We start from the raw sequence: 23812 nt of genomic DNA on the forward strand, positions 1-23812 counted from the left end.
ACCATTTGTCCCAATGTTATCTTTTATAAAAAAGAAAAATGTTTTTTTTTTCTGTCCAGGAGCAGATGTTGCAATTAGTTGTCCTGTCTCTTTAGTCTCTTGTAATCTGGAGGAATTCCTCAATCTTTTTTATCTTTCATGACCTCAACAATTTTGAAGAATCTAGCCATTTAATTTGTAGAATACCCCTCAACTGGGTTTGTATGATATTTTCTCATCATTAATTTCATATTTTGCATTTTTGGCAGGAATACCCCAGAAGTGATATTTTGTCCTTAGAGCATCACAGCAGGAGGGAGAGGATGTCATTACTGGTGATGTTAGCTGTCATCACTTGGAGGAGGTGGTGCCTGCCAGGTTTCTCCACTGTCAAGTTATTATTTTTTCCTTTGTAATTAATATGTATCTTGTGAGGAGATACTTTGAGACTATGTAAATATTCTGTTTCTCATCAAACTTTTGCTTTTTGTTTTCCTTCTTGTTTTAGCATCCATTCATGATTCTTGCCTGAAACAAGGATTGCTGTAGCGGTTGCTAGGCGGTCATTTTCTATTTCTATCAGTCCTTCTACATCACTTTGCATTTTATTGTAAGGAAAAACTTTCCCTTCTGATTCATATCATATGGTCTCATGGATTCTTTTACTATTCTATGAGTTAAAATCCATTACTCTTGGGGGCCAGCTCTGTGGCTGAGTGGTTAAGTTCCCACGCTCCGCTGCGGCAGCCCAGGGTTCGGATCCTGGGCGCGGACATGGCACCACTCGTCAGGCCACGTTGAGGCGGCATCCCACATCCCACAACTGGAAGGACCTGCAACTAGGATATACAGCTGTGTACGGGGGGGGGGGGGGGGGGTTGGGAAGATAAAGCAGAAAAAAAAAAAAAGACTGGCAACAGTTGTTAGCTCAGGTGCCAATCTTTAAAAAAAAAAACTAAAGTATTTAAAAAAAAAATCCATTACTCTTATTATTTGGAGGCTCAAATTGTCCCATTTTACTTTGAAAAATCACATTCATGCAGGTATAAATCAGCATGTACAATATGATCCCATTTTATAAATAAATATGTATTTGCATAGAAAAAAAACTGTGGAAAGATATATACACCAACAGTGGTTATCTCTGAAGTAAATGTAACTGTAACTTACTTCTTTGTGCTTTTCCACATTTTCCCAATTTTCTACAATAAACATGTATAATTTTTGCTACTAGAAAAGGTTAACAGTATTATTTCAAAACTCATTTTTTTCGTAGTAAAAATTGGCATGTTCTAAATTTACAGATGGCAACTGAAATTCACCTAAAGGCTGACATGTTAAATGCATTCTTTCATGCCTTCAACAAGCACTTCTTTATGCCAGGCACTGTTCCAGGTGCTGGAGATACCAGTGATCAAGGCACTAGATCTTCCCTACTTTTACGTTCACGGAGATTATGTGCCAATGGATTTATGAAATTTTCACCAATAAGGAACACTCTTTCTACACATTGGGATAAAAAGCAAAAATTCAAAACTGTAGCCCTCTTTGATGCACCCTTTCTCTGTACTTAGCATTCAAGTTCTGTCAAATTTTCTTTTGAAATTTTTAATCTTCATTCCTTCTTCTCTTCCCACTTTTCCCCAATCATAGTGCTTTTACTGAATGAAACATCTCCCAGTTCCCAACTTCCTAGCCCCTCCCCAGTCTCTCCTCTTATTAATCTATCAACAACACAAAGGCCAGTCCATCTTTCTTACACATTGGTTTCATTTTCCAACTCACCCAATCAAAGCCTTCCTTCACTCTCAATTACCTACCAGATCAAGGCCAAACTATACTATGGCCTACGAAAATCATGCACTATTTAACCCCAGCTCATGGATCTTTGCTCATTTCCCACTATTCCCCACAAACAAAATTTGCTGAAATGAGGCCATCCTGCTCTGTATAAACACAAATGAGCCATGATGAATCCTGCCCCTCACATAGTTTTCTTCATCTAAACTACCATGTCCTCTCCCCTCTACTTTTCCAAATATTAACCATCTCTCAAGGACGGCTCAAATTCTACCTCCTCCCTAAAGACATCTCAGAGCTACTATAGCCCTCCCCTTCCTCCTTTAAACTACTCCTGTGCCACAGAACTTAGATCAAGCTGTTATGAATATAAGGTACATACTTAACACCCATGAGTCTACCTTAACCCAGTAACCAAATATTTGAAAACCCTTGGATAATTGACTGAATTTTCTAATTTTATATGAACAGGAGAAGGACCTCTAGCACATCAACCCCAGACTGAAATATCTGACTTGACTTCACCTTGCCCAAGCACAACAGCACTGCTACAGCCATTTGGGAAATTAGTCCCACCTCCTGGAGCTTTTGGAACTCTCTCATTCACAGCTTTTCTTAAGAGCCAAGGAAGGGGCCGGCCTGGTGGTGCAGCAGTTACACGCACACGGTCGGCTTCGGTGGCCCAGGGTTCGCCGGTTCAGATCCTGGGTGCGGACACAGCACCACTCGGCAAGCTATGCTGGTAGGCGTCTCACATATAAAGTAGAGGAAGATGGGCACAGATGTTCGCTCAGGGCCAGTCTTCCTCAGCAAAAAGAGGAGGATTGGCGGCAGATGTTAGCTCAGGGCTAATCTTCCTCAAAAGAAAAAAAAAAGCGCAACTGAAGAGCTGTGAATAGTAGGTAACTGCTGAGGCAATCAAAAAATAATGTTGAAATATCAGTATTAAAGGAGGGTGTGATATAATAAAGAATACACGTAGTCTTTGTCCCCAGTTCCTGGCACAGAGCTTCAAAATCCCTTGGAATCTCCAGTGATAGGAGTGTCTATTGTTATCGTCTCTTTCAACATACTTGGGTTTATCCTAATGAGGTGACTCAGACGGAGGGGAGGACCTACATAGCTTCAGGATGGGAGCTGGTCACCAGAAAAGCCAACCATATGATCAGAAGGTCAGAACTTCCAGCCCCATCCCAAAACCTCCAAGGAGGGAGGTGCGTGTGCTAGAAACTGAGTTCCATCACATGGCCAATAAGTCAATCAATCATGCCTACGTAATGAAGCCCCACATAAAAACTCAGGACAGCAAAGCTCAGGGGAGTTTCCTGGTTGAACATATCGATGTACCAGGAGGGTGGTGCACCCTGACTCCACGGTAACAAAAGCTCCTGCTCTTGGGACCCTTTCAGACCTTGCCCCAGGTACCTCTTCATCTGGCTGTTCATTTGTGTAATCATAAGTACAGCTCTTTCCTGAGTTCTGTGAATCATGCTGGTGAATGATCGAACCAAAGGGGGTTGTGGGAAGCCCCAAATTTGTAGTCAGACAGGAAGAAGTGTGGGTGGTGTGGGGACCCCACTTGCAGCTGGTGTCTAAAGTACGCGTAATCTTGTTGGGGTGCTTGCCTTTTATCTTGTGGGATCTGATGCTAGCTTAGGGTAGTTAGTGTCAAAATTGAAGTGAACTGTAGGACACCTACTGTCAGAATACTGTCAGAATGCAGAGGGCCAGGAGTTAAGTGTTTATAAAAAGAAGTGATAGCTCAAAAAACTGAGAAACACTGTAATAGACCTTCTATCCAAGAGTGTGAGTTTCACTCTGGCACACCTGCCCCCCCCCGGACCAAACGGGAAAAACACACAGAGAATTAACTTCTGCTTCTAAATGGGATCTATCTTCCTTGTGCAGACTCCTACTATCAGTTCACTTGATAAATATTTACCTGATACAAAGTTTAGTCTTAGATACTCTGTGGGGATAATATGGAAAACGTATTAAACAAGATAGATAAAATTGCTGTAAGAGTATGGATCAAATGCTATGTTCAATCACTCTATTAACAAAAGGGAAGGGGAAGAGGAAACGGCAGGAAGAGAAGGGAATATGTACTTCTCCCAGAAGTCTCTAAACATAGTAGGAAACCAAAAAGCTCATAAAAGCAGCCTATACTTTGGTCTCTAGGAGGAAAAAATGAACAATCAGTTAAGACATGTAGGTTCTTAAGACAGTATTGTGCCTGTGTCATATCTAGGCAACCTGCCAGCATACCACCAGTGGTCTCCTGAAGGACTTCCCGGACCTGCTTGGTGAAAACCTGACATTTACCACCAGCTACAGAGCATCTCCAGAAAGACTAAGGAACAAGTATCTCACTATCACCCACAGAAAACTCCACATGGGCAGGGAATGTGTCTTTTGTGTTCACTGTTGAATCTCTAGCCCCCAGCAAATGCACTTAATAAATGGAGCTGTACAGCTTAGTGCCTAAGAGCACAGATTTGAAATTCAGCAAAGTGGCTGGTTACTTCTGAGGGAAATGCAATGGGGAAGGGGCTTCAACTGATTGGTAATGTTTTACTACTTAAGCTGGGTGACGGGTATTTGTTACATTATTCTTATACCTTTTATATAAATATTTCACCAAAAAAAGAATACAGGTTTTGGAATCAGACACAATTGGACTGACATCTTAGCTCTAGCACTCACTAGCTATGTTTCCTCAAGCAAGTCAGCAAGTCTCAGTTTGCTCATCTTTAAAATATAGTGAACGGTTTCACAGAATTGGTAAGGGGATTAATTACAACCACAGATGTCTAATGCTGAGGACAATACCTGGCACACATTAAACACACAAATGGTAGTTGTGATGATGCTGATGGTGAGTTTGAATGAAAGGAGTTAAGTGAGCACTGGAACGGACCCAAAAATTTGGACTTGGGAACCAGCTTTGCCATCAACAGTATGACCCTGAGTTGTCATTGACTCTCTCTGGGCCTCAATTTTCTCATCAGCTAAAAAAAAAAATTGGACTACATGCTATTAATGTTTATAGTTTATGATTAATCTAAACGATCATGTAGCACACCTAAAAAAGAGGCCAGTAACAGATGAAAAAGTGCATATTACATTAGGTAACGTACCCTACACTACCCTCGAAATGGCAGACAGATCCTCAGACTGTATCTATTGCCTGTATTAATTGTGTATGGGAAAGTGATTTGGCAAGAACATTCATCTATCTATAAGAACAAAGTGGAACTCACCAGGCCAATGTGGAGTCCAGGAATTTCTAGAACTTGCTAACTTATATTCAGCATTTCGTAACTCTTTTCCTTAAATAATTCCTTCATCATGGCCTTGCTTAGGGTCCCAGCAACCCCAAACCCTCAGCTAGCTCAAGGTAGTATTCATCTCAACGGCCACAGCAGCCCATCCTAATTCCAAATGATTATGCACAACGGAGGCAAAACAGTTATCTTAAAACGAGCCAAGCCACTGTCCTCTTATTAGAGCATCGGGAAACCCAGAACTTGGACCTCCTGTCTATTTTTCACTCTTGGCAACTGATGCTGCAGAGCAAGAATACATTTGGGAGAAGGCCCTAGCAAGGTTCCTTGCAAAGAGTGGTGATGTCTGATTTACGACAAGTAACACACAGCAGAGCTCTCTGTGGATCACTAGACAGAAGAACGTCCCTGCTGTGAAGTCTGATCAAGCCCATCAGACCCTGTACTTACGTAATTTATCTTAGTAAGCAGTGTAACTCCCAAGTACCTAAAGCAACAAACCTTTTAGAAGATCCGATGCCTGTACAATTCCTGTGACCTTTGAACTTCTGGGCCTTTCTGGCCCCAGTAGAGATGTCTGCTTTTTCCCTAGTGTCTCCAAAATCCCACAACTACCACGAGCACAGATGTTTCCAGAAACTTCCATTTCTGAAGAACTCTCCTGGATACCTTACACATCTCTACATTCCTTATCCTTGACCTACTATGTGAGAAATGGGAAAGATAACTCAGATACTCAGTAACCCAGATGCTCCCTGGCAACCCAAAGGAAAACAAGTCTCACTCTTGCGTAGTCCTCGAGAAATCCGCCAACCTTAAAGCCCTTAAGACCTTCATTCTTCCCTGTTCAGAACATAATCCCCTGTTGAGAAATACCTTTTTAAAATCTTCCTGTATCCCACCATTCCAAGGCCCTCACTAGTTTCAGAAGAAACTCAGACCTAACTTTTAATCCACAGCTCAAAATATTAAACAAAATGATCAAAATTAAGTCAATCACCAACTTTAAAAGGCCTACCAGTTTCCAAGAAAGTTAAGGATTTGTTGCTCCTTAATCATAGCAAAACTCAGGCCTTCAACAGGTATCCTGTGTTACCTTTAAAGTCCCCTCCCTCACCAAAACCCTTACAATTCACCCATTATTCCTCATCTCTCTTTTTTTTTTTTTTTTGAGGAAGATTAGACCTGAGCTAACATCTGTCGCCAATCCTCCCCTTTTTGCTGAGGAAGACTGGCCCTGAGCTAACATCCCTGCCCATCCTCCTCTACTTTTTATGTGGGATGCCTGCCACAGCATGGCTTGCCAAGCAGTGCATAGGTCTGCACCCGGGATCCAAACCGGTGAACCCAGGGCCACCAAAGCAGAACATGCAAACTTAACAGCTGTGCCTCTGGGCCTGCCCCTCATCTCTCGTCTTAAAACTCATTAGAACACTCTTCCTGGCCATTGCCCCTTCCTGCTTTTCCCATGGAGACCCTATATCCCCAGGGATATTTTCAGAAGAGAAAGACCAACATTCTGAGGAAATTCAGATTTCTTCACAAGCTCAGCTCGTTGGGGCAGTTCTGGCTGCCTGTGCTGCAGCAGGCTCCTGCCAAAGGACAAACCCGCCACCAGGTCTACTCCAACAGGGCAGGCTTCAGAGACAGGAAAGGAAACACCTTGGCAGGAGAGGAGGCGTTGTAAAGACTATAATGATTCCAGAGCTTTACTTAGGCTTGATCATATAGATACACAAGACAGAGGTACCAAAGAGTGGGAATAATTCAATTTAAGTTGTTTATATCAATACTACCTTTTAGAGTGTGATATTTTTATTTATTTATTCATTCATATCCTGCCTCATCTGTTAAAGAATCTGAGGCAGTTTAGCACTCACTATGATAAAACTATGTAATTCCATCTAGTTTCTGAAGTCATAAAAATAAAAAGCCATTTAAAAAGCAAAGAACAGGGGCCAGGCCCGTGGCCAAGTGGTTAAGTTCATGCACTCCAGTTTGGCGGCCCAGGGTTTCGCCGGTTCGGATCGTGGGTGCGGACACGGCACCGCTCATCAGGCCATGCTGAGGCGGCATCCCACATGCCACAACTAGAAGGAACCACAACTAAAAATATACAACTATGTACTGGAGGGCTTTGGGGAGAAAAAGGAAAAATAAAACTTAAAAAAAAAGAAATTAAAAAAAAAAAGGAAAGAACAAGAGCTGGCCCCATGCCTGAGTGGTTAAAGTTCCACGTGCTTCACTTTCCCGGCCCAGGTTGGCCGGTTCAGATCCGAGGCACAGACCTACTCCACTCACCAAACATACTGTGGAGGCATCCTACATACAAAATAGAGGGAGATTTGCACAGATGTTAGCTCAGGGAGAATCTTCCTCACCAAAAAAAAAAGCAAAGACCATGAATCTCTTCCACGTAAAAATCCAAGAGCAATTTCCTTTTTAAAAAAAAGTTCAAAATTAGAGCGAAAGAGACAGATTACAGTGAACTTGGGAGAAAACGAGCACTTTTCCACTAGTATCATTTTGGGTTTCCCTTTGGAAGAGCAGTGAGATGAAGCTACTTAACTAACAAGGATTACACGGACGTGATTCCGTTAAGAAACGCTTCAGTGAATCTAAACCAGGGCTTTTTGCTTCCCTCAAGGTCTACCTGCCTAACCTTGAATAAGACTATCAAATAATGAAGCAGCAGGTTTAAAATTAAAATAGGCCACTTCTGAGCTAATTTTAATTGAGAAATAAATGAGTCCCTTAAAGATATGGGAAACATTTTAGCATATGAAATTTAAAAAATTATTTAAACAAGCCTACAATCAAAAAGGTCCCTTAACAATGGCAGACATGAGTATAAACACTATACATTTTTAACTGCTTCGGAAAATAAGAATTATTTCCAGAAAGGAACAAAATCTCAAGCTCTTCTCTAATTATTGTACCAATTAAATTTTATATTTAATACAAATATATAAGAGATATTTTATAATATAAACGAGTTTAATAAAATATTGTATATGTTTTAATATAAATATATTTAATATAAATTTTAATATGGAAGACAAAAAATTATCCTTTGCTGGCCAGCCATCTGAGGGTCTCTATTTCCTCTATTTTGCCTGAGAAATATTGAAGTGATCTATAAAAACAAAAAGCACAGCCACAATTATCCCCAAGGACAGAAGGCCTTCTGATTCAGTCCAATACAACATGCCACAGTTCTGCCTGAGACTCCATGCTTCTAAGTAGGTCATCCATGGGAAACATAATTCACTATAGGACAAATTATCTAGACTAACAAGGCGAAAACGTCTTTGTCTTTGCACCACATCTTTTGAACAGCTAGTTCTAAATGACAGCAAATTCCTAATATTCATGAAGTGGAAATAATATTCTCTGGTTCCAATCACCACCCTACCAGCCATACTGGCTATTTTTCTTGATAACAAACACCCCATACTTCAAGTGGCAAAGAGACTTACTCCTTATTTGTATCTGCTTCTTTATTAAAAAGCTTTGTTGGCTCTTCTTAAGTTATTGTAATTAGAAAACACAGGGAGAAGGAGGGTGACTAATGAGTTATATTTTCAACTGGAAAACTTCATATTTTTAACTGGGAAAATAGCTGAGCATTGTTCCAAAGGAAAATTGCACTGACCACATGTGGACAATGCGGACTGCAGAAGGACAAACGCTATAGTCTATCCCTCTCCTTCAAACCAGATCAACAGTAGTGGAAGAGGAACAAAAACAACAGCGGAGAACTGGCCTCGATACATATGTGAGGACGATGCAGAACAGACTCTCGAAAGCCGAGAATGCTAGAACACTCTTGGCCATAAACTATCACCCAGGTACTACACACCATATAACAAACCGGAGCAGTTTAATCTTCAAACATCCTTCTACGAAGACCAGAAGGGAGACCAGCATGGCTTTAAAAGGACTGTAGAAAGTTTTTTTCTAAAATAAATCCTAGTTTATTCCTGAAGTCTTTTTGACTCTTATGCCTAGTTTATACCTGAAGAATCTTTCCCCAGTCCCTTCAAACCTCTACAATGACCTCTGGTGTTTCAAGGAGAAGCTGACTTCTCTTGGCAAAGATTATAATTTCTGGCAGCCAAGACATGAAACAGACTTGGCATTGCCATTATAAGTCATTGGTCTACTTTATTGCCAGAACACAGGAATCTCCCAGACAAAGCAAAGCTGAGGACACAGAACAAGAGACCGAATGGATGCTGCCCCTTCAAATCCTAACAGTAACGACAGCAGACTGGATTTAAGAAAGGAGAATGATTACAATTTTAGGACTGAAAGAAGTGGTTTGGAAAACAAGGAAAGTCTAAATAAATGGAACTAGCTTGAACTCACTCGTACTTTCAACTATCTGAGTGCCTACTTTGTGCCAGGCCTATTCTAGGCTCTGGGCATGCAGCAATCAACAAGACAAACCAGCTGCCCTCACGGAGCTTACTTTCTAGCCCAAGTATCAAAAAATCAAGTGAACAAATACGCAGGTGAGTGCGATACCGCCCGGGTCAGGGCCTTCTTGTAGAGAAAGCAGTGAAGGAGAGAGCAGTACAAGGAAGGGCCAGATTGTGAAGGGCTTTGTATGCCCATGTTAAAAAGTTTGGACTCTATTCTAAGAGAAAGAAGAAATCATTAGAGAATTTTAAAAATGGGTAACAGGATCTGAGATATTTTTTAAAGATGACTCTGCCTGAGACACGGAGAATGGACAAAATTAGAAGCAGGGAGACCAGTTAAGGAGATATTACAAAACCCCAGGCCAGAGCCAATGGAGGCTTGAACTAGTTTGGCAGAAGTTTCGATGATAAACTAATCAGAGTTAGACAAATCAGGTAAAAACTACCAGATCCATTTAAAAAGGGGATAACAGTTCCACTTAATTAATTAATTTGACCAGCAGAAGACAAATATATCTCAACGTAATTTAAAAACAAGACTTCATTAAAACTAAAACTATTTCGTGTACTTTTAATGTAGCTGTAAGATTCATTCAGACAAAAGGGTAATAAGGCTTGTGCTAATTGTATTGTAACAAGGACATCTGTTAAGCATACTAATGCAAATCTAATTAAACACAAATTCTGGCCAACGAATCAGACCACGAAAAATTATAACCTGAAGAACTAAGTTTTGTGTGGTTGCATTTTTAAAATTTTGTTTTGTTTAAAGAATGGTAATTGACTTTTGATTTCGCCTGAATGGTATTCAACATGTTCAATAATTAAGACAAGGTGCAGATGATATTTAAAGCACTGTGGCTTTCTGCTCAAAGAAATACGTTAAAATTTATAGACAGCCTAGCTTCTCTGATCGAAGCACTAAATGGACATTAAGGAATTAGCATTAAAGCCTAGATGGATCAGAACCCAGATTCTGGACGGGCCAAGTAAAGATCCATTTCACCCCCCGAGTACAGCATAGGTTTAGCCAGCAGAATGTTGAAACCATTCACAACTATTTCAGAGCTTCAGTGAATGAAACTGCTGCTGTGTGTTCAGGGACAGACACTAAGAGCAATAAAATATACTAAAGTGACAGAGAAGGAGCAGACTTTACAACAATACCAGAGATGATGCTCCTTTTTCTTTGCTTTTCCCATTCCCCTTAGTTAACCATCTTAAAACTACAACTGAATTACTACTACTTTTTTCTAAAAAAGTGGTTTTCCCGATAAATCTGTGTATCGGACCAGTATTAAAATAGCCTTGGTCACACCTACGTTTATCTAGCATTTAAAGTGCCACAGCTAGGCTGACAGCTGTGAAATATTTACATGAAATCTCAAAAAGTTAATGCTTCAAACATTTCCCTCCAGGGGCTGGCCAGGTGGCGTAGTGGTTAAGTTCACGTGCTCCACTTTGGGAGCCCAGGATTCGTGGGTTCAGATCCCAGGTGGGAACGTACACACTGCTCATCAAGCTATGATGTGGTGGCGTCCCATATACAAAACAGAGGAAGACTGGCACAGGTGTTAGCTCAGTGACAATCTTCCTCAAGCAAAAAGAGGAAGATTGAGAACAGATGTTAGCTCAGGGCCTATCTTCCTCACCAAAAAAAAACAAACAAAAAAACCATTTCCCTCCAAAATACCAGCCTTTAACATAAGTAATTAAAATAACATGTCTCAAATAAGTATAACTCTAATATTCTTAAACGTGAAAAAAAATACATACATGTGTGGCAGCTGGCCTAAAGCTTTTGGTATCACCCTTTTTAAGAAAAATGTCTTCCTCAAAAAGTAAGGCTTTCTCTTGTGTCAAGTTTCTCCCTATGATCAAAAAACTCTTGAGCCAGCCCTGATGGCCTAGTGGTTAAAGTTTGGGGCTCACTGATTTGCCGGCCTCGGTTTGCTTGCTGGTCACAGAACCACACCACCTGTCTGTCAGTTGCCATACTGTGGTGTTGGCTCACATAGAAGAACTAGCATGACTTACAACTAGGGTATACAACCATGCACCACGGCTTTGGGGAGGAAAAAAAGAGGAAGATTGGCAACAGCTGTTAGCTCAGGGTAGGGAAAAAACCCTCTTGTATATACACTTTTATCAACTCTCTTATTCCCTTTCATTTCTGCAGAACATGGCTTGTAATTTTTCTAACAAATTTTTATTCCTTTTATGTACTTCTAAATAAGTAACACTGTTAAGCTTTTAACTTAAATGTCCCAAGGCTGACAATATATCTTACATATGTACAGTATTTCTATTTAGATGTTTTACAGACTAATGATTACACGTAATTGCTTCCTATATTCAAAACTAAAACCAAAATATGGGATTTTTGCTTTTAAAAAGTTAGTATTAAAGATTATCCTATAAAACTATTTTATGACACTGTTCAGGACTTTTTTTGTTTTTTTCAGTTTTTTAAGCAGAACATCTACTCACTTTCTCTACCTTGCTCCAAATGCATCAGTGTGAATCATATGTTAAATAACACCTTTCTAAACTTTGTCAAGGAAGTCCATCCAAAACACAGATTAAGATAACGTTATAAATAAACACTAAAATTCACAACTGCAAACCAAAAAGTAAACTGGTCTGGCTAAGCTGACTTTTAAATTCTGATTCAAAAAGATTTCTCCAAACAGCAGGTGAACAGAGATGTCAATAAACATCAAAGAACACTACAGAAGAGGGTAAAAAAGTGTTAGCTTTCTTCCTTGGGAGTGCATTACGGTGACCTGGAGGGCTATTCTAGAATGCAATGGGGTTTAGAATAGAATGCTTCAAAACAGCAATGGTAGAGTATTAACTAACGTTCTTTAAAACAAACAACACAGTCCTCGCCAGCCCACTTTCTTCTTATTTTAGTCCTACCAATTGAGTCATGTAACTTGCACATGATATCAAGACGTCCCTGCTGTGCTGTCCCCAAGTCAGCGAACAGAAGGCATTTCTCCTTTACGGTATTTTCAAAAGGTGAAATCTAAGATTCTTCAGGGGGTCTCGTGGGTGTGTCTGTTTGGAACTCATGCGTGCCTGCTGTTATTTATAAATCAATTACTAAGTAGCTATGGAACAAATAATGCTTAAAAAGAGGAGAAGGAATTAAGCCTTTGGGTAACAATACTTCTCTCAACTAAAGGACCCTCCCCAGATAATTATCCACTCACTAAGCACTTGTGTAACTTGCATAACTGGAAGTTGAGTAAATTTTTGAAGAAACATGGAGTGTACCAGGAGTTATTCCAACGCAAAACAGGAGTATCGCTTAAAACGTTCCATACCTTAACGTCCATGCCTAGAGAGAGGGAAGATCCCGGGCGCAAAAAAATGCAGAAAGCTGACCTTGCCCGCAAGTCAAATAGTTCTGCACCCCTCCCCCTAGCTTCCCAGGGAGCCGGTTCACGCCATCCCAATTGGTCAGTCTGCCTGTTCCAGCACCTGCCTGGCAGTGACAAGGGAATCTCCACGGAGGACGAGAGGGTCTGAAAGGAGGCGGCCTCGGAAACGCTGAGGCCCACGAGGAAAGGATGAGAAGAAGAAAAAGAGGAGAGAACCTTCGGAGGGATGAGGCCGAGCGGTCAGAGGCTAACGGGGACCTGGCTTGGGAGGACGACTGGGGGACAGGAGACGGAGGTCTTAGGAGGGCTCAGGTGAGATGAGAGGTGGAGAGCCGCCTGCAGACAGCCGAAAGGGGAGCGCTAAAGGGCTGGGAGGCCTGGGGGCGCGCAGGGAGGAAAGCGGGGCGGCGCGGGGCGAGCAGGCCCGCGGCGGCAGGGGCTGCGGAGGCTCGGCCGCCCGGCGCGCGGACTCACGTTCTCCCACCAGCAGGATCCGCACGTCTTTCTTCATGTCTGCGGCTCGCAGGGGCCGGGCTCGGCCCGCACGCATGGAGCGGACTCCTCTCGCCGGGAGCGCCCACCCCGCGGCGCCGCTCTCCCCGCGCTGCCGGCGCCGCCTGCCAGCCTCCCCCGCCGCTCCGCCCGAGCCTGGGCCGCCCGGGCCCGCCGCGCCGCCTCCTCGGCTGCTTCCCCGCTCGGGAGCCGGGACGGCGCCAGCTCCGCCTCCTCCGGCTCCGCGGGCGGCGGCGGCGGGCCGACGGGGCGCCGCGAGGGACAAGCGCTTTCAGAACGCGAACGCGAACGCGCTCCGGCCCTGAGCAGCGCCCCCGCGGTCAGGCTCGCCGCTGCGCAGACCACGGGGCCTCGCCCACCCTAGTCTGGGCACACAGCCTTCAGAGGTTACGCTTTGGGTCTGGAAGTGAACGGCAGATTCGCTAGTGAGATTCGCCAGTGAGATTCGCCATTTATTTTCCAAAATAGGGGCAGGAGAAATTCCTCGTCCAAGGTCACATAGCTAGAGCTTGGCAGTGACTCAGAGCGGGTATATTCTCATCCGACTATAAACCCCAGGTGGGCAGTGATCTGTCTACCTCGTTTTCAGCAGTATCTCCACCTTATTGGACGTAGCCCTCGTTAAAGCCTGGTTGAGTAAAGGATGACGTGACTCCCAGGATGGAGCTCTTTCCACTACCCGAAGCCCACCACCCGAGCTGCTTTTTACCTGTGATGCTTATAAAATACAGTTCTAAATTATGAGATTCGTTTTTACACTATCTATGTAAACAGATTCATTTCTTTACAGCCAAACTAACTGACTTTCCTCTCTCTACTTGGTTTACTTTCGGCAAGGTCTTCTGATGCTTCTCTTTACATGGGCCTGCCCAACACGTTGCTGGACACTTAGGTGGCACTGGATAATAAACTCTTACTGACTTTCCTAACATTCCCTTAATGTCCTCCTGACCCTCTCAATCCGGAGGAATTTTTTGCTATATCCCTAATGCTAGAACAGTGCTTGACACACAGTGGGAGACAGACAGATAGATACATAGATAGATATGGATATATATACAATAAATGATAAATGAGGAAACACTATCTGTGCATAATGTGCCTTTTTTCTGTCTTAAATATTACATAATGAATTTTTTTTTTTTTGCAGATTTTCCCTAAGCTAACATCTGCCAGTCTTCCTCCTTTTTTCTTACTTTTTCCACCCCAAAGCCCCAGTACATAGTTGTGTATAATTGTAAGTAAGTTCTTCTGATTCTTCTCTGTGAGCCACCACCACAGCATGGCTACTGACAGAAGAGTGGTGTAGTTCTGCTCCTGGGAGCTCAACCCCGATTGCCTGGCATGGAGCCCACTGAACTTTAACCTCTAGGCCATCAGGACTGGCTCCATAATGAATTTTTAAAGGAAATAAAATGTGCATAATACCAAAACCCCTTTCTCATAGGAGAATCCACATGGTATGGTGCAGCAGATAAGAGCTGCTGACAAATTGCCTGGATTTGACTTGAGCCCATCACCTAATAGTTGTGATCTTGAGTAAGTTCTTTTACTTCTCCAAGCCTGTCGCTTCTTCTGTACCATGGCGGTAATGATGACAATACCAACCTCTTCAGGTAATTGTGAAGAATAAATAATACGCATCAAGCATTTGGTATAGTGCCAGACTCACCATTGTTATGTTTGCAACAGTATTTCACCATCTTAGTTATAATATGTCTCTCAGGAGCATAGGGGAGGAAGCCCTTCCAAAAAACACTCTCTCTGTGATATAAAGAGGGAGACAGGAAAGACACAGTCCCTGCTCACTGAGAGATAATGAAGTCACAGTCCAAGATGGATGCAAATCAGATGGATGGAAATGTGAAGTTTAGGAGGCTTGATTACCTGATCTTTCAGGGAACAGCAGTCCTCAGAATTTTAGTATCACAAAATGTTTGAGCTGAAAGGACCCTTACAGAACACCTCTCCCAATCCCATCACTCTGTAGGTAAGAAAAGCAAGACCCAGAGAGATACTGTGACTTGCCAAAGGCGGTACAGCTGAGACGCAGGCCTGGCTCTGGCGTCCGTAGAGCCTGACTGGGCAAGTCTCATCACCTCACTGTGCCTCAATTTCCTCTCTACCAAATGAAGACTATAATCTCCTCCCAACCCTGTACTTTGTGGAGTCGTTTGGAAGATCCCAAGAAATAATGTATGTGAGAAAGCTTTTTATTAAAAAAAAATAAATTAGACAAATATCAGGTCACAAAGGACAAAGGCCTTTCAGAGAAGGGCAAATTCTTTAGGGCACTGCTCACTCCCAGCAGGACTTTGCAGGGAATTTTGATCCCAAGAGCTCTGGATCAGCATTGCCAGCGGATGGCAATGTTCATTCTGTGGGACTTCTCCAGGAGTGTAAGAAGAGACAAGGGCTTTGTGGAGTTGTGCATGAGCCCTGGGTAATGGCTATGGCATGGGGAAATGTCTGGAAGGGAGGGGACTGAGAGGAAGAATTTATTTGGGGGGAACATCACAGAGATAATACTGCACACTCCTTTGTAAATAAAACTTACTTAAAAATGGAGACTCAAGGGCTGCAGAAAGGAGACAACCAGCAAGCACCTCCAGCAGGCAACAACTAACGGGTTGGTACAAAGGAAGGCCAACACTCACCAAAGCTGGAGGCAGGGCGTCCAACATGCAGGAGTGTGCCTCCCGGGCAATGTAAGTTTCTTTTGACAGACCCTCTCCGTCTCCTGACCAGCTGTACTTCTGAAATTTGGGCTCCCTGCCTTGCCTTGAGCTTTATGCCCTTCTCATAATGTTAGCAGACATGCATCAGGGGTCACTCTGAAGTTTTCTGAAGCTCAGGTGGTGGGCTTTGGGTAGTGGAAAGGGCTCGATCCTGGGAGTGAGACATCCTTTACTCAACCAAATGTTATCGAGGGCTATGTCCAACAAGGTGGAGATACTGCCTAGAAGAACCTCAGGAGTGAAGGTCTGACCTCATCGGGCAAATTGCTTAAGTTCTCTGTGCCTCATCTGCCAAATGGAAATAACACTTCATGGGGTTGTTATGAAGATTCAGCGAGTTAATATAATTGGAAAACATATTAAAGGAAATAGTGCCTGGTACATGGTCCGTGATATATAAATGTTGGGTAAATAAAATAAATTGTGAGGGAAGTGACTTCTGTACACCTCTCTGAGCCTGAGAATAGAGCCACATGATGACACACACTGCAGCAAAACATGAGCCAGAGAATGGAGTTGTTGGCAGTGAAATTTACAGTTGGGATAGAACAGATTGATTACTGTATATTAAGTAGATTGAATAAAGCAAAGAGGACAGATTGGGATCTAGAAGGCACTGATGGAATTTTCCTCTGGAATGCTGCTAGAAAGGAGCTCTACCTTCACAAGACAGACTTCATGCCTCCTCAACTGTGCAGTAGACATAAGGAGGTCTGAACAAAGTACTTTTGCCAGAAGCTAAGAGGATCCATCTTTTATGCCTATCAAAGGAGAAACTTGCAACCCAGGCTCTCTCTGAGTCTCAGGACAGTGGAATACCCGGGGGCATGCTGGGTAGAAGATACAGTGTGTGTTAAATGACTGACATTGGGTGGAACAAGAGGCTGGTCTCTGATTGGTGAGTTAAACACAGTCCTGGGCAAGAGGCCAAACAAGACAGGTTGGCATCAGCCCCACTCTTCAGACCCATCTATCTTTGATCACTTAAGTTAAACCCAAAGCAGCATCCATTATCTGCCCATTCTTCACTTTTGCCTCCCGTTCCTTCCAGGAAGACTTCTTCTTCCTGCCAAGCCTGCTCTGGTGGAACGGAAAAGTCCAGCAGTTTGATTCAGGGTAAATATTTTATCTTGCCTTTTAATGCTCGTGTTCTTGGTTCATTGTTCAAACATCCATGTCCTCTGCATAGTCACATGGATCAATCTCTAGAGGACACAGATTCTGTTTGCTTGATTTGGCAGCAAGACACATCACTCAGCACAATTACTTATTAAAAGGCGTTTGATTAAAACTAACCGTGTTGAAAGTTTTCCAGACAAGATCCTCATCTGCTGATAAGGTGACATCTAGTTTTCTTTTTAATTTTCTCGAGCTCCTTTCAGATACAAATTGTAAAACAAATACCCTCAATGAAGAGAGAATTGATATTGAGAAGGCTCTCAGACCATCCCCCCCTCCAGCTGGCCTGAATTCCCCATGGAATGGTGAAAAGCATGGGCTCTGGAGTCTCCATTTCATCTCCAATACTTTGCTTGCTGTGCAACATTGGGCAAGTTACATGGCCCCTCTGAAAAACGTAAACCTCATCTGCAAAATGGAGCTATCTCATAGGACTCTTTTGAGAACTAAATAAAATAATACAGGTAAAGCATTTGTCACATTGCTTAACACATAGTTCATGCTAACAAATCACCCTTAACAGCTGCATTCTTAAATTTGGAATTCACTTGCTGACTTGCATTATCTTTCCAAGGGCAAAGTGGTTAGCCTGCCCACCCAAATTGTAAACTCTGAAAGGCAAAATGAATTCAATACAATTTTTAATCACTGTAGAGACATTAAAATTTCTGCTGACTTATTATATATACCAACCAGTGAGTCTCAAAATTTTTTAGGCCACAGGCTATTTCTGCAAAACAAAAAATTCCATAGGATGGTAAATTTATAATTTCTGTTTATCTCTGCAAAGAAATCACCACAATTAAATATATTTCAAGAAAATAATCCAAAAGAAGAAATATATATATATATTCTACTTATAACAACATTACACAATAGTTAAAAATGGAAAAACATACAGAGGAATAGCTAAATTATGACAAAATTATCGGAACTTTTGCAGTCATTAAAACTGTTGACTATTAAAGATATGGAAAAGTATTTACAAAATAACTGAAAAAACAGAAATATAAAATCATATATACAGTTATAACTGTACAAAAACTAGTATGGTCTATTTACTTATGCAACTTTTACCCACTATACTTTTGCAATATTGAATTTTTATAAGCATGCACATGGGTTAATTGGATAATTAAAAACTAATGCACATACACAAATATTAGATAAAGAATACAAAGAAAAGAAAAAAATGCATTAAAGATTATAAATTAGGGGCTGACCCAGTGGTGTAATGGTTAAGTTTGCATGCTCTGCTTGGGTGGCCCAGGGTTTAATGGTTCAGATCCTGGGCACAGACCTACACACTACTCCTCAAGCCATGCTGTGGCAGCATCCCACATAGAAGAACTAGAAGGACTTACAACTAGGATATACAACTATGTACTGGGGCTTTGGGGGGAAAAAAAAGAAGATTGGCAACAGATGTTAGCTCAGGGCCAATCCTTAAAAAAAAAACCTATACCACCTTCATAGGTAACTCTGCCAAGATGACTTTAAAAAAAAAAGAGATTAGGGGGCCGGCCTTGTGGCCGAGTGGTTGAGTTTGCGCTCTCTGCTTCGGTGGCCCAGGGTTTCACCAGTTCGGATCCTGGGCGTGGACATGGTACCGCTCATCAGGCCACACTGAGGCAGTGTCCCACATAGCACAACCAGAGGCACTCGCAACTAGAATCTACAACTATGTACTGGGGCGCTTTGGGGAGAAGAATTAAAAAAAAAAAAAAAGATTGGCAACAGTTGTTAGCTCAGGTGCCAATATTTAAAAAAACAAAAGAAGAAGATGGTGGACTCATGTCCCAAAGACCATCTTAAAGAAGCACAAAGTTTAAGTAGTTATATAGGGCTAGTGGGCTATGAAAGAGGGGCTCAGGAATGTTGACAATCTGGCATCGGTGACTGGAGACATCATACCAGATCTTTCAGTTGTCATCGATGATGGATGCCAGCAGAGATGTTCTTCTCTGAGGAGGTCATCATATTCCTAAGACTCTCAAAAGAACAAAGTACCATCTATCACTACAGAGAGGTACATGCATCAGCCAGGATTATAAAATCTACAGAGTATGCATGTTTCCTGGAGGGTAGCTATTTATCACCTAGGCTACGTGCAAAGTTGGTTAGAGGTTATTCTAAGTTACAATATGGCTTCCCTCATGTCAACCTTGTCCTAGGTGGATATCAAGAGCAGAGGTAGGAAGTGAAACTTTCTGCTGTAGGCACTGGGGAGCACGGGGGCGTTTTAAGCAGAGGAGCGACGCGATCTAATTTGTGTTTTGGAATGCTCACATTAGCAGAATGAGAATAGATGAGAAGAGGGTTCTGACTAGAGATAGAGGGGCTTGAATTAAAATAATCCGGGACAGAAGTGATGAGAGTATGCCCCAGAGTACAGAGGCAAAGGGAAGAGGAGGGGCCGGAGCTGAGATGATTTGAGAAGGCAGAATCCAGTGTCAGAACTTGGTGACTAATTGGACAGAAGGAGGTAAGAGAAAAGATCTAAGGCAACTCCCAGACATTGTGTCCTGGAGATTGTCACTGATCAGAGTCATAGGTTTCCTCCCCTAGGACGTATTTATTTGGAAAAATAAAGGTGAAACAATTTCACCCAGCAGGGAAGGGAGACACAGTCTTCCCTACGGCAGCAGACCTCTTAGCATCATGCTTCCCAAAGTGACGGAACAAGAGAAATTATAGATGGCGCAGGGACACTGGAAACACTGACTCTCGTGGCCAGAAAGTTTTTCCCTTTTCTATTATCTTTCTATCCAGATTAAGTCAAACTAAAAACCTCCGAAACCTGTAACACTTGACAATCTCCTTTTGAGAGAGAGAGAGACAGCACGCATGGACGAGCGAGCTCCGGAGCAAGCCTCAGATTCCGAGCCTTAGACAGACGACAGCACCAAGCTACTCGCATTGTTTCGTTGTCCTTGAAACATATAGTTAGGGTTACCTTTCTATTTAAGACACGTGATTCTGATTTCCATTTACATAAATTTTTAGAAGTTTCCCTTTGAAATAAATGTACCTGAGGGGGGAAGAGGGAGTTGGTTTAGGAAAAAATACTAAGTAAAAAATGGTATGGGAGATATACAGATGTAACGAGAATCGTGGCACATGAAAAGCTGAAGTTTGAGAAACCCTGTCGTAAAAGAAACCTATGGCTGGTTAGGAAGGGAAATCCCAAATCAAAACCAATCTTCAGCATAACCTATGTATAATCAAAGAAGAAGACTAAATCCTCTGGAAGGACAGAAAAACCATGTAGTGATGAGGGTTTTGAGCAATGACAAATGAGGATGAATTTGGGGCTTGGGGCTGAGGGCTCGGGCAGGAGTCGGGGATGATGGAGCCGAGCATATACCAAGGAAGAGTCTCCCTTTTCTGTCAAAAGCCCCAAGAGCCCCTGGGGAAGAAACTTCCCCTTTGACCAGAGCAAGAGGGCCTGAGAAGTCTCCTCAGAGAGCAGCGTTGTTTCATTTTGTGGTTTGTTTCTACAATCAGCTGGGAAGTAAAGTCTTCAAATTAAACTTTTCCAGAAAAAATGTGCTTGAGGGAGGAGAAGGAAGGGACTGATAGACGTAACTGCATTAGAGGTTGCCGTGAGCCTAAGAAGGTGGTGACTTCCTGCTTAGTAGGTGGTTATTCTAGGATCCCAAAGTCCTGGACCCCAATAATGGGCCCACAGTGCCTTCCAGTAGCTGCCTCACCAGCGGGCGAGTGTGTGAGATGGAGGAGAAGAGCGAGGGAGAGAGATACAGAGTTAGCCTTCCTCACTGACAACGCTGCTCCCTTCTCCCTGACTCCCAGAAAAAAAGCACTTAACAGAGACAAGGCCTACAAGAAAACACAAGTTTTTGAGAGAAACATCTCCAGCTAGGATGAGAAGCTGCGCAAGGAGTCCCTGGTGCTCTTCCCATGAGCCTTTGCTCCCCAGGGGAAGACTTTCCGGCTCGATCGGTGGGTGGATGATTTCCTTCTCCGTACAGTGCAGACCCGAGAGAGAGGTCCTTCATCCACTGGCATTTCAGCTTCAATTCTTCTCCTCTGGAGGATTTTGTTTAGTTCAAGGGAAGCGTGCCATTTGCCACAGTGGACTGGAAGGGATATGCTGACAGAAAACTCGAGACAAAAGCAAAGAAGCCAAAAGTGATAACCTTCATTGTTTACCTTCCCGATTCTTGTGCTTTGGCTCCAGTTTGGGGGAATCTTGTGACCAGCTGATAAACTCCATGCTCACAGAGGCCCCATTATCCAAACCACCTGAAAGGATGGTATTTAACCAAAGGACCTTAAGAGGCTAAAACTCTGGCCTCTAAACTCGGGGCACTTTTAAAAGGCAAAGATCAAGATAAAAGCTTAGGTGAGAAGATAGGAGCTTCAAAATGCAGAAGGTGAGAACAGAGAGACTTTTAATGGTCATCTGGCACAAAGAGAGAAGGACTGTCCTTGCTTAGACAACCCAAGGCCACTATACTCATCGAGGATCGCCAACACCACCAACCAGAAAAAGAGCACAACATGGCTTTACGGCTAGCTGTGTCCGATCAAGGTGGAAGGCCAGGTCCTAGTCTCAGGACAGTCCTTATCAGAGGGTATTAAGGTTAGAGACCGAGCGTGAAGACTGGGCCTGCTCCCAGCTCTGCCACCCCAGCTGACTGACCCTGGACAAACTGCTAACCCTGTCCAGGCCTCCACTTCTTTGTGTGTTAATACCCATCACACAGGGCGGTCGTGAGGCTCAGAGAGCAAATTAGTGGATCGTGCAGAATTCTGCTTGCCTCTGTTTTCAAGGCTATGTATGGAAATTAGGTATGAATCTTAGAGGCCAAGGTGCATGATATTAAAATATTGTTCTGTCATTGTTGCTGGGGTTTTAAACACCCTGGCATTTTTCCAGTTTCCTCACCTGTTACTTTATTTAATTCTTTCAGCAACCCTTTGAGGAAGGCAAGGAGGGGCAAAGCATAATTATTTCCCTTTTACAGGGAAAAGAGAGGCAGAGAGGTTAAATGCACTAGCAAAGGTTGCCTGGTGGTGTGTGTGGCAAGGCTTTCTGCTTGATCCAGTTCAACAGAGTTGAACTTTCACATCTTCAAAATAGGTGTAACCCAGCCTGGGATCCTACAGATGAATTGTAAGGAAAAGAAGAGGAGGGAGAGGCATGTTGATCAGGAAACTTAAAAGACATATCAACTGCTAACAGTATGAGGGTTCTTTCTGGGAGTGATAAAAACGTTCTAAAATTAGATTATAATATACTGTAAATATACTTAAAAATTTATTTGTATACTTGAAATAGGTAAATTTTATACTATGTAAATTATATCTCAACAAAGCTGTTAAGAAAAAGGCATACTAGGGTTTTATTGTTGTTTTTGGTGAGAAAGATCGTCCCTGAGCTAACATCTGTGTCAATCTTCCTCTATTTTGTATGTGGGACGCTGCTACAGCATGGCTGGATGAGCAGTGTGTAGGTCCACACCCAGGATCTGAACCTGCAAACCCTGAGCCACTGAAGCACAGTGCACGAACTTAACCACTATGCCACAGGGCCGGCCCCAAGAAAAAGACATACCAGGGTTTTTTTAATGGGCAAGACAAAACTCTTGTGCCTAGGGGTGCATATTTGGGTGCTAAAACTCTAAAGAAATGCGAGGAAGTGATTACTATAAAAGTCAGGAATCCTTTCAGGTGGAGGGAGGGTTTTGTGATCGGGATGGAGCATGTGAAGAGCTTCTGGGGTGGGTAGCAAAGTTTTACTTCTTGACCTGAAGGATAGTTACAAGGGTGTTTACCTTATAATAATTCCTTACACTCCATATGTGTTTTGTGTAGTTTTCGGTATCTGTTCTGCTATATAATAAATGGTTTTTTAAAATAGGGGAAATCAAGTATGAAATGATGCCCCGTGCCGACCAGACTGTAAGGTGACCCCCATGAGCCCCCACCACCTGGTATTCCTGCCCTTGAGTCATCCCCACCCCCAGAGTGTGAGCAGGACCTGGGACTTCCTGCTAACCAATAGAATAAGGCAAAAGTGAGGGGATGTATGTGATGATATGCTTTTGCAATTACATTATATAAGATTTAATGTCCATCTAGCTAGGAGACTTTCTCTCCCTTGTTGGCTTTGAGGAAGTAAGCAGCTATGTTGCAGAGGCCCATGGGGTAAGGAACTGAGGGTGGCCCCCAGGTGATAGCCAGCAAGAAACTGAGGCCCTCAGTCTGACATTCATTCACGAGGAAGTGAATGCTGCCAACAAGCATGTGAGTTTGGAAGCAGATCGTTCCCCAGTCGAGCCTCAGGGGACACCAGGGCCCCAGCTCACACTTTGCTTGCAGCTTGTGAGACTCCGAAGCAGAAGCCTCAGCTAAGCTGTGTCCTGACTCCCGGCCCACAGAAACTGTGCAATAACAAAAGTGCTGTTTGAAACCACTAAGTTTGCAATAATATCACACAGTGATTGATAACATGCCCCTTGTGTTTGGGGGTC

At 42.8% G+C, this 23812-nt stretch overlaps 1 protein-coding gene and 1 long non-coding RNA gene across 23 annotated transcripts in view; one reads left to right on the forward strand and one right to left on the reverse strand.

The window, feature by feature from the left end:
* Nucleotides 1-13612, reverse strand: part of RHOT1 (ras homolog family member T1) — a 56667-nt gene extending 43055 nt beyond the window's left edge. For 7 of the 22 annotated variants that reach the window (XR_011523532.1, XR_011523531.1, XM_008521461.2 and 4 more), the window contains exon 1: nt 13357-13580. Coding sequence is in view for 10 of the 22 variants with exons in the window: in XM_008521461.2 (XP_008519683.2) it covers nt 13357-13432 (76 nt within the window). In the remaining 12 variants the exon portion in view is untranslated. Of the gene's footprint in view, nt 1-2355; nt 4952-11983; nt 12317-12825 lie in introns of those variants that run through there. The other 15 variants (XM_070562596.1, XM_070562592.1, XM_070562593.1 and 12 more) reach the window with 11 other exon arrangements.
* On the forward strand, nt 13060-17781 carry LOC139074102 (uncharacterized). The gene is made up of 3 exons (XR_011523534.1): nt 13060-13194; nt 17185-17249; nt 17506-17781. It is a non-coding gene; the product is annotated as an uncharacterized lncRNA (long non-coding RNA).
* Nucleotides 17782-23812: the final 6031 nt, after the last annotated feature.

This window comes from Equus przewalskii, chromosome 10 (genome assembly GCF_037783145.1).
Source record: "Equus przewalskii isolate Varuska chromosome 10, EquPr2, whole genome shotgun sequence".
NCBI lineage: Eukaryota > Metazoa > Chordata > Mammalia > Perissodactyla > Equidae > Equus > Equus przewalskii.